The sequence below is a fragment of the Manis javanica genome, chromosome 11 (genome assembly GCF_040802235.1).
Source record: "Manis javanica isolate MJ-LG chromosome 11, MJ_LKY, whole genome shotgun sequence".
In the NCBI taxonomy this organism is placed as follows: Eukaryota; Metazoa; Chordata; class Mammalia; order Pholidota; family Manidae; genus Manis; species Manis javanica.
In genome coordinates, this window is record NC_133166.1 from 23,363,901 (window position 1) to 23,378,809 (window position 14,909).

Below are 14,909 nucleotides of genomic sequence, written 5' to 3' on the forward strand. Positions count from 1 at the left end.
GTGTCAGATATGTGAAACCAAATATAATACCAAATATTGGTAAACACTAGAGTTTGTAGATGGGAATTGGAGGATATAATAGAATTGTTCTGTTGTCCCCTGTCTTTGGGAAGGCATGAGCCCATGGTGTGGCTGCTTAGTTAATTGTTTCCTACTGACAGTTAAACCTGTAATAACTATGAGCCAACCTTGTGCTCTTGCCTGTTTTAGGTGCCTAGGGCCTTCCCTGATTTTTGACCCACAGCCTCCTTTCCAGGTCCTGTGGTGCTCTCCCCTCCTACTCCTATTTCCCTTTGGCTTCCTGACTTGGATGGTTAAGCCTTCCCCTTAGGCCTCTCCTCTGCCTCTACCACAGGTTCTCAGGCCTCTGGGAAAGTAGGAGGGTTAAGGGATTGGCAGGGAACCCCCATTTTTACCATATGTCTGTAGAGGTAGGAGGCGTGGCATCCAGAATTGGTTCATGGCCTTCTTAGGAATAGCCAGCCCTTAAAGGGTCTCAAATTTCTGAATTAGCCTTTTGTGTGCATGTCCAGTGTGCAGTGCCACATCCCCATAACTCAGCCTTGCAAAGAAGCCTCTTGAGACTGTCCCATGTATAGGTCTTCCACCTTGACTGGCCTCATCATCTTCATTCCCTCAATACTTTCTACATTTCCAAGTGCTTTCCCAACATATTTGATCTTCCAAAGAGTTTGTAAGATTATTGAATTGGTGTTATCTTCATTTGGCCAAGTTGAGGACCAGCAAGGTTAGATGACTTGTCCAAGGTCACACAGCAAGCCTCAGGCAGAGATGGAAATTGAATCAGACCTTGGAACTTCTAGGGTGCAGCTCTTGTGAACCATTGCTCCTTAAAGGCCAATGTCCCGTCTTTCTACACCTCCCTATATTCTCCCTCTCAGCAGAGCTCTGAAAAATACCCCAACTTTTGTTGCCAGTGAACTTTGGTTTGAACTCAGAAACACTTCTGTATGACCTGCTTTGAATCCTGTGAGAGGGCTGGCAGAGGCAGCATCCTGGCCTTTTGGGGTGGGAGAGGGATTGTTTGCAAGGCTGTTCTAACCTTCTCCTGCCCAGCCTGGGTCAGGCCCACTTACTGCATGTGCCCTGTTCCTTGGGGCCTGGCTCAGACTGGATGTGTCCCAGGGTGTAACAGGAGTAAGTGGGGAAGGCATGGAAAACGATGACTCAGAGTAATATGTGGCTTACGTTAGCCTAGGGTTGAGTCCAAAGAAATCTTGCCAGCTATGGGAAGGCAGAGGTTTTATTGAGGAAGATGCCTGTGGGATTTAAGCCTATGGCTGCACTAATTTAGGGCCTGGCTGTTCAGCAGGCCCAGGCATTAGAAAGCCCTTTGCCAGACAGATGATGGTATAATGACATTTGTTTTTGCTTCTTTTTGTCTGTCTCTTCTCTCCCCATCACTTTTCCTTTTCTTTTTTTATTCCTCTTGGTCCTTCTTATTTCTGCCTGCTTCTCCTTTTGCTTTTCTTCCTCAATTTTATTCTCTTCTCCAATCTGTTCCCATTCCCTATTCCCATCTTCTCTACGTGTGACCTACTCAACTTCCTGGTTCCTCATTCTTCTGTCTTTCCTGTCTGTGTGTTTATCCCTTTCTCTCTCCTGACCCCTTCTCTGTCTCCATTATCCTGCTCTATGTCTTCTCATGTTTTCCTCTCTCTTCTTCCACTTTCCCTCTGTCCCCCTTTTCTGTATGTGTCCCTTTCTTTCTCTCTACCCTGTCTTGCAGGGATTTGACCCTTTCCGATTCGGAGTCCTCCCTCCACATGAGTGACCGGCAGCGTATGGCCCCCAAGCCTCCTCAGATGGTCCGTGCTGCAGATGAAGCTCTCAATGCCATGACTTCCAACGGCAGCCACCGGCTGATTGAGGGGGTCCACCCCGGATCTTTGGTGGAGAAACTGCCTGATAGCCCTGCCCTGGCCAAGAAGGCACTACTGGCCCTGAACCACGGGCTGGACAAGGCCCACAGCCTGATGGAGCTGAGCCCCTCAGCCCCACCTGGTGGTTCTCCACCTTTGGATTCTTCGCGTTCTCACAGCTCCAGTTCCCCAGACCCAGACACGCCATCTCCAGCTGGGGACAGCCGAGCCCTACAGGCTAGCCGAAATACACGCATTCCCCACCTGGCTGGCAAGAAGGCCATGGCTGAGGAGGAAAATGGCTCCACTGGTGAGGAAACAGACACCAGCCCAGGCCGGAAGAAGTTTCCCCTCAAAATCTTTAAGAAGCCTCTTAAAAAGTAGGCAGGATGAGGGTGGCAGTGGTGGAACAGCTTGTCCTTCTCTGGTCTTCTGCCCCCCTTTCCCTCCTTCCCAAGAGTGGGGCATAGGAGGGGCTGGTCCAAGGGTCTGGGCACTGTATATACCTGCCCCCCTCATTCATGGGTCCTTCAAAATTATTTATTAACTAACCATCACGGCCTGCCTGCCCTGCCTCCCTCCCAACCATGGGGTGCTGCTGTCACTCCCTCTCCACTTCAGTGCATGTCTTAGTTGCTGTCCCCTCTGCTCCTAGATCCACATCTGGGGTCCAGCTTCTGTGTCTGCTGTCCCAGTTTTGAGATTTGGTTTCTTGTTTCTGTCTCCTGCTTTCAGGCTCCTCCTTCCCACCACTCCCCAACTTCCCCTAGCAGCTAGTGGGGAGGATATGAGGAGTAACTTCTGACACCTGTTTGCCTCAGGTCTGTTCCACTCCACCTATGATGGTTTTGTTTGCCCCAGACTGGAGTGTGGGGCCTGATGTTTGAGGTTTGTTCTTTGGGAGCATGACCAGCCAGAGGGAGCCATGGCGTGCAGCTCACTCAGGCCTCCACAGTTCCATTTGGGAGCGAAACCATTTCCCAGAGAACAAGCCACTAGAGAGTTCTGAAGAGTGGCCAGGCTAGGAGATGGATCAGGAGAGAATTCTCTTAGATGGAGGATGAGTAGATGCCAGAGTCATAGGCTACATGGCAGTAACCTTTTCTCTCACACCTGCATTTCTCTTCTCCCTGCTCTCCCACACTACAGGAGGGTTTGTCTGTGAGAGGTGCTGCCCATATGTTCCCCAAGCATCAATACTCCTGGAACTCAGGACAATCAGCTCCCCTGGCCATGGGAGCCTCAGCAATGATACAGGGCTCTAATGGGGCCCTGGAGCTGTTGGGCAGGATACTGTCACATTTGAACCAAAAGACAGTTTAAAATTGAAAAAGAAATCTGAATTTCCCAAGTGCCTGCACCATATACTTCCCCATGTCAGACTCCATTTTCATGTTATTGCATACCCTGGGCCAGAGGCTCAGAAAGGACACAGCCAGTTTAGGAAAGGGGGTGGCTAAGGAAGATAGTGTAGGTGAAAGTGGCTGTATGACCACTTCTCCCCACCCTTCCCATCCTCTAGGTGGTTCTCTCCCTTACCTGTTTTTGCTATGGCTGTAAAGGTATTTTCCCTCTGCCCCACTTGCTGCCGTGCCTTTACTCTGGGATCCTATATTGGGCCTGGGGTCCGGGCACCTGGGGCTTGTCTTAGGAGGGTGCTAGGCTGCAGACTGCCCTTTACCCCCTGGGCACCCTCACATGGGTTTTTTCTGTGTTATTTCATAAGATTCTTTGAAAGTCCAATAAAGCATGTAGGAGATTTTAACCTCTGCTGGCTTTGACTCTCATTGTCTTCTCTGTGGCATAGCAGACAGGATAAAGAAGAGACTATTTCTCCTCTGCCAAGGTAAAATGAAACATACATGTACCATAACGCTCTCTGAGTAGGGTTTTCAGGTAAAATACAGATAGCACAGTTGAATTTTAAATAAACAATAACTTTAGTATAATTACATCTCACGCAATATTTGGGATGCACTATTTTTGTTTGCTAAATCTGACAATCCTATCTCTAGGCCATCCTGATCCTATCTATCCTATGGCTTCACCTGTCACCTGTGACTTTTGCAATTACCTCACAAGGAGCTGCGGATACATCTGTAGAGCACAGAGGTACCAATGAAAGGTGGAGAGGACGCCACATGAGATTTCATCCTCAGTTTGTGTAGCCCAAATCAGAAGCTTATACATCAGCTTTGTATATTACATCTCTCACCTATTCTTACTCCCCACATTGTCTGGTATCCACTGCCACCAAGCTCGGTCCGTTTTACTGCAGCCATCATCCACTGCAGAATTCGGAAAGCAGATGGGTCCGTGGCCTTGTCCTATTCAGAACTCCCCCAGGGCTCCCACTTGGTCAGGATAAAATCCAAATGCCCTTTCCCTAGTAAGGCTCTCTTCCACAACGATTGAGAGCCGGATTTCCGGCGACCTAAGAGCCCTGGCGCTCCCGGTTGCTTCCGGCTACAGGCCCCAGGCTAGGCCCATATCGGACGGCAGTCTTGGGTTATCATACTGCAACAGTTGTTGAGACAAGAGAAAGTGTTATAAGTACTTGGGTTTTCGTTCTTTCAAAAATCCTTTAGCCGTCTATGCGTCGCAGGGGCGCGCAGCAAGGGGGCGGGCCAGGCCTGGAGGATTCTGCGTACTAACTACGTCCGGCTCCGAAGGCCCAGGTTCGGCTTTGCCCACACCCAACATGGCGGGGAAGAGCCGCGTTCCCGTCCCATTTGGCTGTGAGACGCAACCTCCTGGGCTCTGCCCATACGCAGCATGGCCGCTACTGGGCGAGGCCGACTTTCAGCTTTGCTAGTCCTGCCCACCGGCTGGGGCGCTTGCGGCGTCGAGTAACGTCAGCCCACCTCAGTCGCGCTTTTCTTGCGTCGCTGGTGGCGGGAGCGGGAGGTTTCGGATTGTCGCGCCTCTGCTCTGGAGGGAAGTGCTCTCTAGCCCAAACTCCAGTCCTAGCGCCGGAGACCCCCTGGAGCTCGGCCCTTCGCCCTTGCCACCTTCTCGCTCCCGGCGGCGCCTCAGAGCCTGCAGCCCATCTGCAGTCCCTCAGCGCCTCAGCCATTAGCCGCGATGCACGTGATAAAGCGAGGTGAGCGTCCGGGGAGGGGGCGGCGGGCTGGCGGGCGGCCGGTAAGAGCAGTCGCGGGCTGCGGCCCCCGGGAGGTAAGCCGCGCCGCCCGCCTCCACCGCTTCCCGCCCTGCGCGCCGTGGCTTCCCGCCCTGTCAGCCTGCCCTCCACCCCATCTGGCTTCAGGCTGCACCGCCTCCGCTTTGCCATTCTGCGGCGTTTCCTAAGACTAACGCCTGCCCTTATCGAGTGGTTAGTGAGTGCGCCGAGCACTTCCAGGCAGTACTTCAGTCCTCACCCCGAGCCCCTGAGGTAAGGTTTACTAGGTCCGCTTCACAGGCGAAGAAACAAGCGCGGAGAGGGTCGGGGCCTGACGCAGTCGCCCAGTAGTTGATGGTGAGGCCACGGTTCCAAACCGTAGCTAACAGTTTTATTCGAAAGGCCTGTCTTAGGCCCCGGGAGGAGCCCGGAAAGAAGGGCTCTTCTCTACAAGGACACCTTTCAGTGGCCTGATCTCTTTTGCAGGGTGCAGGGTGAAAAAGAACAGATGTCAGACGCAGACGTGTCTCTGGAATTCGCCCTTTGTGAGAGATGTCTCAGCAGTAGTCTCAGGACTTCTGGACAAGGACCAGCTTGTCCCGGCCCCCCAACCCCGGAGAGATACAGGATCAGAGTAGGGTGACCAAGACATCTTATGAACAGGATGGGGACCAGGAAGAACTAGGAACTTGGGTTCTTCCTCAACAGTCATTTCCCATTAGACACGCTGTTAGAGTACCTCCTTTGTGCCAGCTTTTCGTTTAGCTATGTGAAATTACAAGAGGAGACAAGTTCCTGCCTTGGGAAAAGGTGTAATCAGGTTGGAAAAACAAGAGCAAAACATACTTATAACAGAGAACTATGTGACACAGGTGCGGAAAAGTTTTGAGCTGAATCTATATGCCTTTGTTAAAGCAGTCACATTATTTCAAAAGTGTAGGCACGTATTAAACACTGGTTGGCTGACTGGATGTTATGTCCACTAGACTGTGAGTGTCTGTATAAAGTGGGGTTTTTATGCCCACACTTAGCACAGGATTTGCCCTGGATGGATACGTAAAGAATGAAAGAGAATAATTATTTTAAAATATAGGATATGATGAGTGCTGTGGGTGGGCAGGTAGTTGATTTGGTTGTGTCCAGGTGGTTTAAGCAGCTAAGAGACGGAGAGATGGACAGTGGTGGCCCTTCTTCCTGTTTTTAGTATCTTGGGAGCATCATTCTCTGAATCCCCTTAGTCCCCTATTTTAACTGATGAGACCAAAGACCAAAATATATAGTGCACTTTTATTGGCCCATTCCTGTGAACAAGAGCAAGCATCCATAACCTTTACAAAAGGTTATGGAGAGATGCAAATGATAAGTCTGAACTGAGAATTTGTGAATGTAAATTATGGGAATGTAGAATATGGGAACCTCTTTGTTGAATTTTTAACCTTTTAAGGTGCAAGTTAAGAGAATTGCTATTTTATTTTTTGTCAGTTTCCTGATTAACTTAGCAGCTGCAGAAATCTCATTTGCTAATATTGCTTTGTGGTCACTTGTCTGCTCAGTTAGCCACTTGGTAGAGCATTGAGAGCTCAGACTCAGCTTGGGCCAATGAATGTTACTCTGTTCCAGAATTAAACACTCCATAGGTGAGTGTGGTCAAAATAAGAGTGAACAATAGTGATCAGAAAGAGAAGGGCCATCTTAGTGCTAATATATCACTGTGGAAAAAAAGTAAATTACTCTGTTGATGATGGACCAGTAGTGGTATCTTTTTTTTTTTTCATAGTAAGGCACAATTTATGTAAAAATTTAAAGCTCACAAAACTGTATTTCTGTAAGTAAGTATTTATGGGTATAAATGCATAGCAAAAAGGTAATTGAAGAGTATATGCTACAGAGCAATAATCACCATTTGGGAAGAGGTACCCAAGAGTCACTTTCACAATATCTATACTTTTTATTCTTTGCCCTAGGATATATTCTTAGATAATACAAATTGAGGAACTTTTATATTTCTAGAAAGTACTACATATGATCATTTCCTTAAGATAGCTTCTACTTATGATAGTTTAGCAAATACACATTGTCTATCTTTCAACATTATCATACTCTATCCTCACCTTTCTCATTGCTCTATAGAGGTTCAAACTTAGCGAAAATCATATTAGCATTTTCTTGAGTGTTTGAGAATGAAGAGATGATACCAGAAAGCATGGAAATCAAGGTGAGAACTGATACAGTGGGAATAAATTTAAGTAGTAGGCCCATCTTTTGGTTTTAATGTGATGCATTTAAAATATGTGCAGGCTTCTAAAGAGGACAAGTGCTTTAAGAATAAGATTCTTGCTGGGTGTGCCATGTAACTCAAATTAGCCAAGTTCATTTATCTACTACAGAGAAAAAAGATGACAAATTCTAGAGAGCATAAGCAGTGCTAAAGGTCTATCAAATTATGGGATATTTATTAGAAGTGAAGAATTCTTGCTTGAAATTGGAAACTCAGGAGTATTTCAAAATGTTTTTCATTAATATGGTTAATACTAAAATACACTTAGGAAAATTTGCTCAGAATTGTGATTAATTTGTTTTCTTCAAAAGGGGAAAGCCATCAAAGTCAGGCAAATATGCACCAGCATGAATCAGTAGTGGTATCTTATTGTTCATTTTTCTTCAAACATGTGAAACCTGTGGGCCAGCCACTGACTAAGTTTGAGAATACAGATGTGAATGAGAAGGCCAAATGTAAACACATATTTAACATATCACCTCCTAGTTACTAGTTATAAAACATAGGAGATGAACCAAATGAGTCAGGGTGGGCTCTAACATTGAGTGCCTATTGTTATCAAATACTGTGATTAATGTTTTCCCCAGTAAGAGCAGCTTTATTTGTAATGAGATATAATAGTGGTAACTACACCAAAGTTAAAACAAAAGCACTTTTTACCTTATTTTGTTGTCATGGTAAACTGATGAAGTAAGTATAACAGGTATAATAATTATCTCCATTCTGCAGATGAACATCTGTAATGGCTGGTTATGTTATATAGCTTGCCTAAGGCTAACACTATTTAGTGGTTGGATAGACCCAGTATTCTTGGTAGGAGCAAATAATTAAAGGTTGAATGAGCTACTATTTGAAGTTAAACCAAGAATAGTAGGACTTTTTTTTCTGGAAGGACAAAGAGGAATATGATGTAAGTTCAACATAATAAAAGCACTAATTAGACATGATCTACATGTATTTGCTTATTATATCCGCAAAATATTAAAACTAAGAGGTTGCAGCTGGAAGATGTCTTGAATAGAAAGAAGTTTTTCACATGGTGTGAGGTAAATTCAAAATCATCAATTACCCTAGAAGAAAGCCAGATTTAAAATGAAGGTGTTAGAATGGAGAAAGATTTATAAAATCATTTAACATTCCATAAATATTGGAGTACTGCTGTGGGCTAGGCCTTGGACCTTGGTCTGGGCACTGGGGAGTATATTGGTAAGTAAGACATAGGAGCTATATTCTAGTGAATGGATGTTACACAGTAAACACATATGTAAGTAAAATAACAGTACGTCAGATGATAAGTACTATGGAGAATAAAGCATACAAGGAAGAGGGTGCAAGAAGAGTAAGGCTGTTTGGGGCATTGCAGTTTAAAACAGGATGATGAAGGAAAACCTTGTTGAAAAGGGGACATTGACCAAAGACCTAAAGGGGTGTAGATAGCAAGGAGGCTAGGGGTGCCGGGTACAGGAAGCGAGGAAGTTGGGGGTGTAGGAGGTGCAGTTGGGGTGGAGGGAGGGGACACACAGGTTGTGTAGGATTCTGTGGTCTATTGTAGTGATTTTGACTTTTCTTCTCAAGGAGGCAGTGAAACCACTCTTGGGAATCTTGAGGGGGACATGTCATGATTTTGACCTAAGTTTTAATCAGTAACTCTGGCTGCCATATGGGACAAAGGGAGAAACAGATCATATGGGAGGTTATTGCAAGAATCCATCTGATTTATAACGTAAGGGAAGGAAAGACTTTCAATACAGAATCCCTACTTTTTAAAGATACAAAAACAATCTCTTGACTCTGAGGCCTTGATCTTTTATCTGAAATAGCATTTCCCTTTGGTCAGTTAAAAAAGTTAACTTGTTGATTACATTTGATTCTTTGACATTGCTATTTTAACAAGTGCTGACATGAATTATATGGTTTGATTCTTCAGATGGCCGCCAAGAGCGGGTTATGTTTGACAAAATTACATCTCGAATCCAGAAGCTTTGTTATGGACTCAATATGGATTTTGTTGATCCTGTAAGTAAATATGGTTTATATCTTGGGTTCCTTGCTTCATGTGATTCCTTTTACTTGTCTCTTATCTGGCCATTTCACTCACTCGGTAAATATTTTGGTTTGGTATTCTCAGTACAGCCTGGACATAAAATATGAATTCATTGCTCAAAACATTTTTTTCTGAATTTTGGTTCTGTCCTGTGAGTTCTTACTTTTCAGAGAACTATTATAAAAGTGAGCAAAGAGGAAAACTTTTTGTTAAGATCTCCTATTAGAGTTCCTTGAGTAAATTGTTTTATTCATAAGTGGAAAGCATATAGTAAAGCTTGTTTTGGAATTGTCATTTGACTAGGAATTGGTTTGAAATTTGCTTTTTTGCTATTTTGCTTAAAAGAATACATTAAAGTAATATAAAGTGGATTTCGTGGACAGCATTTAAATTAAGGAGAACAAACTGTTCATAAGCAAGTTGCTCTGCTTTTATCTTTATTTTTTGTAACTCCTGCACTCTAGACCCTCTTTATTCTTATCTGGGCTGCTGTCTGTATTGATCTCTAAAGTGTCCTCCTGGTCTTCCTTTAATCTTGCCTTCTTTGAATGCATCTTCCACATGGCTTTAAAATGGAGTCTCTAAGAACCTTTTTTCCAAATTTACCCATTTTCCCCAGCCTTAAGTATTTTATCTGTAGTCATAGCACTTGTGCTGGCTCATAGCATTAACCACATAATATGGAAATTAATTATATATCTCTGTCCTCCCCTAGAATTGAGAGTGGGCTGTATTTTATTCTTGTGATATTCACAATCCTGGCATGTCCATAATTAGACAGTTGATAAATAATGAATTGCCCAGAATGGTAAAAAAAAACTACGTTATATACCTTAAAATATGCTTATTATGAATTTATCTTTTACATTTAGTAATTTTGGACAATAATTAGAATAGTAGAATATTAGCGTTGGAATGAACATGAGAAATCATCCTATCCCATCTTCCTTGTTTAATAGATAAGTCCAAAGAGAGAAGGGGAGTGACTTGTGTAAGTTAGTGGGAGTATAAAGAGAAGACCCTAGCTAGGTCTCTTGACTCCTAGGTGCCCTGTTGCTTTGTGCAGTACTACATTTTGGAGTGCAGGGGTGCTGTAGCAGACTCAAGCTTTCTAGGGGAAGGTTTGTTGAAAAAATCTGCACTGTTATATCAGGCACAGTTAGCACATATATTACTTGATACTGAATTTTGATTACTTAATGTGGAAACTATTCAGAAAACTTTACTACTTACTCTTTTACTGAACAAAACTTATCTCCTGGGTCTGAGAAGAAAGTGATCAGGAGTAACTTAGGGTTAGGTATAATATAATTAGAATAGATTGTAAACTAGTAATTACACACACATACACACACAGACACACTTTTTTTTGAAGGGGGCACGCTTTGGACAACTGGGAAATGCATTCATTTTCTGTTGGATTAAGCTTTTTTAAGATTCAGTAAACACACATACACACAGTTTGGAATTTATTTTTCTTAAATATGTATGGTAATAACTTGTGCATTATGTGTTTTAAAAAGGGAACCACTTACAATATGATTGTGGAAACAGTGAAATGCAGTGAAGTTGAATGAAATGTGGAGCCAGAAGACTTAGGCAGTGACCTTGGTCAAGTCTCAGTAACTCAAGCCTCAGGTGCCTCATGTACAGTATCAAGAAGATTATGAAAGTTAAGATTGTAATTTGCTAAATGTTTAAGAAAGAGTGGTGCTTAATAATTTAGATGACTCAGCCCAACCCTAAGGTATACCTTCATCTTCTTTAATTGGAATGATTAAAATTTGACTTGTTTGCTTTCCTGTACTTATCTTTAGGTAAAATTGAGGGTAAATGGCCAAGTATGTATCTTAAATTCTGATCACATAGGGAGAATTTGAATGAAAGATGGGGAATTAATTATAGAATCATTGGTTTGTTTTCAGCTATTTCTCTGTGAAACTGCTAATCTTTGTGAAAGCTGTACTTGGATCTTTTTTTGTTTTTCTTATTTTCCACTTTATTTATTTAATTGAAGATAGGTGGCATACAACATTAGTTTCAGGTGTACATTATAGTGATTTGACAATTATATACATTATGAAATGCTGACATAAGTGTAATTACCATATGTCACCATAAAGAGTTATTACAATGTTACTGACTATATTCCCTATGCTGTGCTTTTCATTCCTGTGATTTATTTTATAACTCTAAATCTATACCTCTTAATCTCCTTCACCTCCTTCTCCCATCCCCCACCCCTCTACCCTCTGGCAACTGCCTGTTTTTCTCTGTATTTATGAGTCTGTCTCTGGTTGTTTTTTGTTTGTTTTGTTTTTTAGATTCTATATACAAGTGAAATCATATGGTATTTGTTTTTCTGTCTGACTTATTTCACTTAGTATACCCTGTAGGTCCATCCATGTTGTCATGAATGGCAAGATTTCATTCTTTTTAATGGCTGAGTAATATTCCATCATGTGTATATATGTGTATGTGAGTATATATCACAATTTTTAAATCTGTTCATCTGTTGATGGATGCTTAGGTTGCCTCCATATCTTGGCTATTGAAAATAGTGCTGTAATAAACAGGGTTTTTTGTTTTGTTCTGTTTTTTTGAACCTGCTCATTGTACATATAGTATGCATTTTCTGGCAGCTCTGGGTTATGAATTCTTACTACTAAGTTTCCCTCAGCCCACCATTCTGAAAGATAGATTTTGCAAAAAGGAAGTTGTCTGCTTTATTTTGATGATAAATTGTTTTTCATTGTTCTTTTAAGGAATCTGTTGGTTCTTGGGGAAAGCTCAAATAATTCTTGGTTTTATTTTTATAGGCTCAGATCACCATGAAAGTAATTCAAGGCTTATACAGTGGGGTCACCACTGTGGAACTAGATACTTTGGCTGCTGAAACAGCTGCGACCTTGACTACAAAGCACCCTGACTATGCCATCCTGGCAGCAAGGATTGCTGTCTCTAACTTGCACAAAGAAACAAAGAAAGTGTTCAGTGGTGAGTCTAAAGGAAAAAAGTATTTTCAGAAAATTTATAAGGGTACTAGAATGAAACCTTGAATGTCAACAGATACTATATCTTGTTTAAAAAAGCAAAATGTGCAAGTTAGGGCAGAGAGGTGACTGCAACTTCCTATTTCTCCATGCTGCTGACTTGCTACTTGAAGGAGTCAGCGGATCCTTTTCCATTACCCTTGTCTCTCTCTTTCTCTCTTTTTCTGATGTTCATCTTTAGGCAGTTGGTAGTGTGGTTGGAAAAATGAATGTTTATTGACAAGTTCTGGGTTAAACAAAATGTTACAGTTAAACCATTGTCCCCATTAGCAAACACTTAATTCCATAATTTTTATAGTTCAGGGAATGTGGATAAAGGAAGGTTAAATAATTTGTTTGGCATGTAGAAAATGATATATAATACAAAAAGTCAGCTCTTAGACTGAGATTAGAAATCTTCTGGCTCTCAATTTCAGACCTGTTTTGTGCTGTTCAAACATTGTATCTCTCTCTTAAGTAGATTTATTATAAATACATCACTTCTCCCAAAACTGTCCTGTAGATTCAAGTCAGTCCCAGTCAGAATGCCAGCACTGTGTGTTTGTATGTAAGTTTTATATATAAATGCAGGGGGCCACATACTGGTTTGAAGAAAAGCAAAGTAAGAGGGCTTACCAAATGTATAGAAATGTTTGGGATGATGGAGTCTGATTTTTAAGTTGAGTTTCTGTTTTGTTAGGATAAACAATTCAGAAGAGATTATAATTTCTGCTTTTCTTTATTTTCAGACAGTAATTCTCAGTGGGATTAGGTATCAGTCACCTGGGGATCTTTTTCAAACTAGAATAGCCTGTTTACTCTAAGTCTGGAAGATAGTTTCCTTAAATGAGACATTATTATATATATACTATATATTTACTCAACATGTATACATTTATTGAGCACTTTTAATGCTAGGCACTGTGGTGGGTTGGCACCAAAAAAAACCGAAAAGGTTCAGAACCACTATTTTAGACCATTACCTGAAGATTGAATTAGCTGTTAAGTGATTTTTTGACAATTTAATTAACTTTTGTTTTTTTGTTTTTTTTGTTTTTTTAAGATGTGATGGAAGACCTCTACAACTACATAAATCCACATAACAGCAAACACTCTCCCATGGTGGCCAAGTCAACACTGGATATTGTTTTGGCCAATAAAGATGTATGTATGATGCTTTTCTTGTGAAAATTTTTTAGAGTTTTTTTTAAAGCAACAGGCATATTTAAAAAAAAATTTAAGCACTACAAAAATGTAGGATGTAAAGTAATTCTCTCACATTCTCTGAATCCTAGTTTTCCTTTCTAGAAACAGTTTAATCATTTTAAAATGTATTTTTCCAGAACTATTTTATAATATGTATGTGTGTGCATATATATTTTTCCTTTTAGTGATAGTGTACTGTACATACCATTCTTGTTGATACTTTTTTCACTTACAAATATATCTTAGAGATAGTTCTGTATCAGTATTTATGAATTTACCCTTTTCTTTCTAACAGCTGTATAGCATTCCATTTTATAGACATACTGTCATTGTATATGTGTGTAGAATTGCTCTAGTAATGAATATTTGTTTTCCATTTTTTGCTGCAGTGAATATCCTTGTATATAGGTGCTTTGCTTATAGATGCGTAAGATAATAATCCTTAATAAGTGGAATTACTGAGCCAAAGCATATGTGCATTCAAAATTTTGGTAGACATTGCCAAACTGACTCAGAAAGGTTGCTCAGGGAAAATTTTGAAAGGTCTTGCTTAGCAACTTTAAAATTATCCACTTGTATTCCAACCCTTTCTTATCTAGATCTCATAAGACAAATGGGAAAAGATGTGTAGGTCTAGCCAGCTTTTTGCATAGGATTTATTTACCATGGATAGCTGGACAGATTAGAAACTAGTTTTAGCTTAAGTAATAGAATGATTGGTTATCTCTCTAAAAATGTGTCTGATATTAAAGAGACTGTGAGAAAAATTGAGTTGTTTGTATGTTGTTCAGATGTATAATCTTGAAAACAGGTTAGAAACAAAAATAAAGCAACAGCAGCAAAAACCTGTATATAAACAAATAGGTATTGATAATTAAGTATTTCAGTTCCCCATTTTTCATACTGGGCCCCTTCCTGCCTTTGATAACAAAGATGCCCTTAAAATTTTAAAAGACAAGTCAATCGTTTCATAATAGATTTTTCTTGTCCTTGGACACAGATAGTTATGCAGAAAGATGGTTAGTTAGTATTTTGAAAAACTGGGTCCATTTTTCTCTATCCAGAATTATTATTTGTACTCAATTGTTTTTGCTTTCTTAATAGCTTTATAGCCAACAAAAACACTATTTAACAATGAGTACTTCTATAAAATGTTACTGTCACACTAGTAGTTTGTTGAAAACTGTTAAAGGACTGTGAATTTTGAAGAGCCTTAGAGTTAATGTAATCCTACCTTTTGTAATTGTTCATTATATATATTGTTATGTGCGATTTAGAATGGGCTTATTTTTAAAATAAAATAATGTATTTGTGAGTATGTGGTACCAATACTTTTAGATTAACA

At 41.2% G+C, this 14,909-nt stretch overlaps 2 protein-coding genes across 9 annotated transcripts in view; both read left to right on the forward strand.

The window, feature by feature from the left end:
* Window positions 1-3,652, forward strand: part of STIM1 (stromal interaction molecule 1) — a 203,824-nt gene extending 200,172 nt beyond the window's left edge. For 5 of the 7 annotated variants that reach the window (XM_073216064.1, XM_073216063.1, XM_037026185.2 and 2 more), the window contains one exon: window positions 1,751-3,652. In XM_073216064.1, coding sequence (XP_073072165.1) covers window positions 1,751-2,267 — 517 coding nt within the window. In that variant the 3' untranslated portion in view covers window positions 2,268-3,652. The remainder of the gene's footprint in view (window positions 1-1,750) is intronic. The other 2 variants (XM_037026189.2, XM_037026190.2) reach the window with 1 other exon arrangement.
* A 967-nt stretch (window positions 3,653-4,619) lies between these two features.
* RRM1 (ribonucleotide reductase catalytic subunit M1) overlaps window positions 4,620-14,909 on the forward strand; it is a 31,206-nt gene continuing 20,916 nt past the window's right edge. Inside the window, exons 1-4 of one of the 2 annotated variants that reach the window (XM_037026182.2) lie at window positions 4,620-4,986; window positions 9,210-9,298; window positions 12,146-12,323; window positions 13,422-13,522. In XM_037026182.2, the coding sequence (XP_036882077.1) occupies window positions 4,968-4,986; window positions 9,210-9,298; window positions 12,146-12,323; window positions 13,422-13,522 (387 nt within the window). In that variant the 5' untranslated portion in view covers window positions 4,620-4,967. Of the gene's footprint in view, window positions 4,987-5,016; window positions 5,278-9,209; window positions 9,299-12,145; window positions 12,324-13,421; window positions 13,523-14,909 lie in introns of those variants that run through there. The other variant, XM_037026184.2, reaches the window with a different exon arrangement.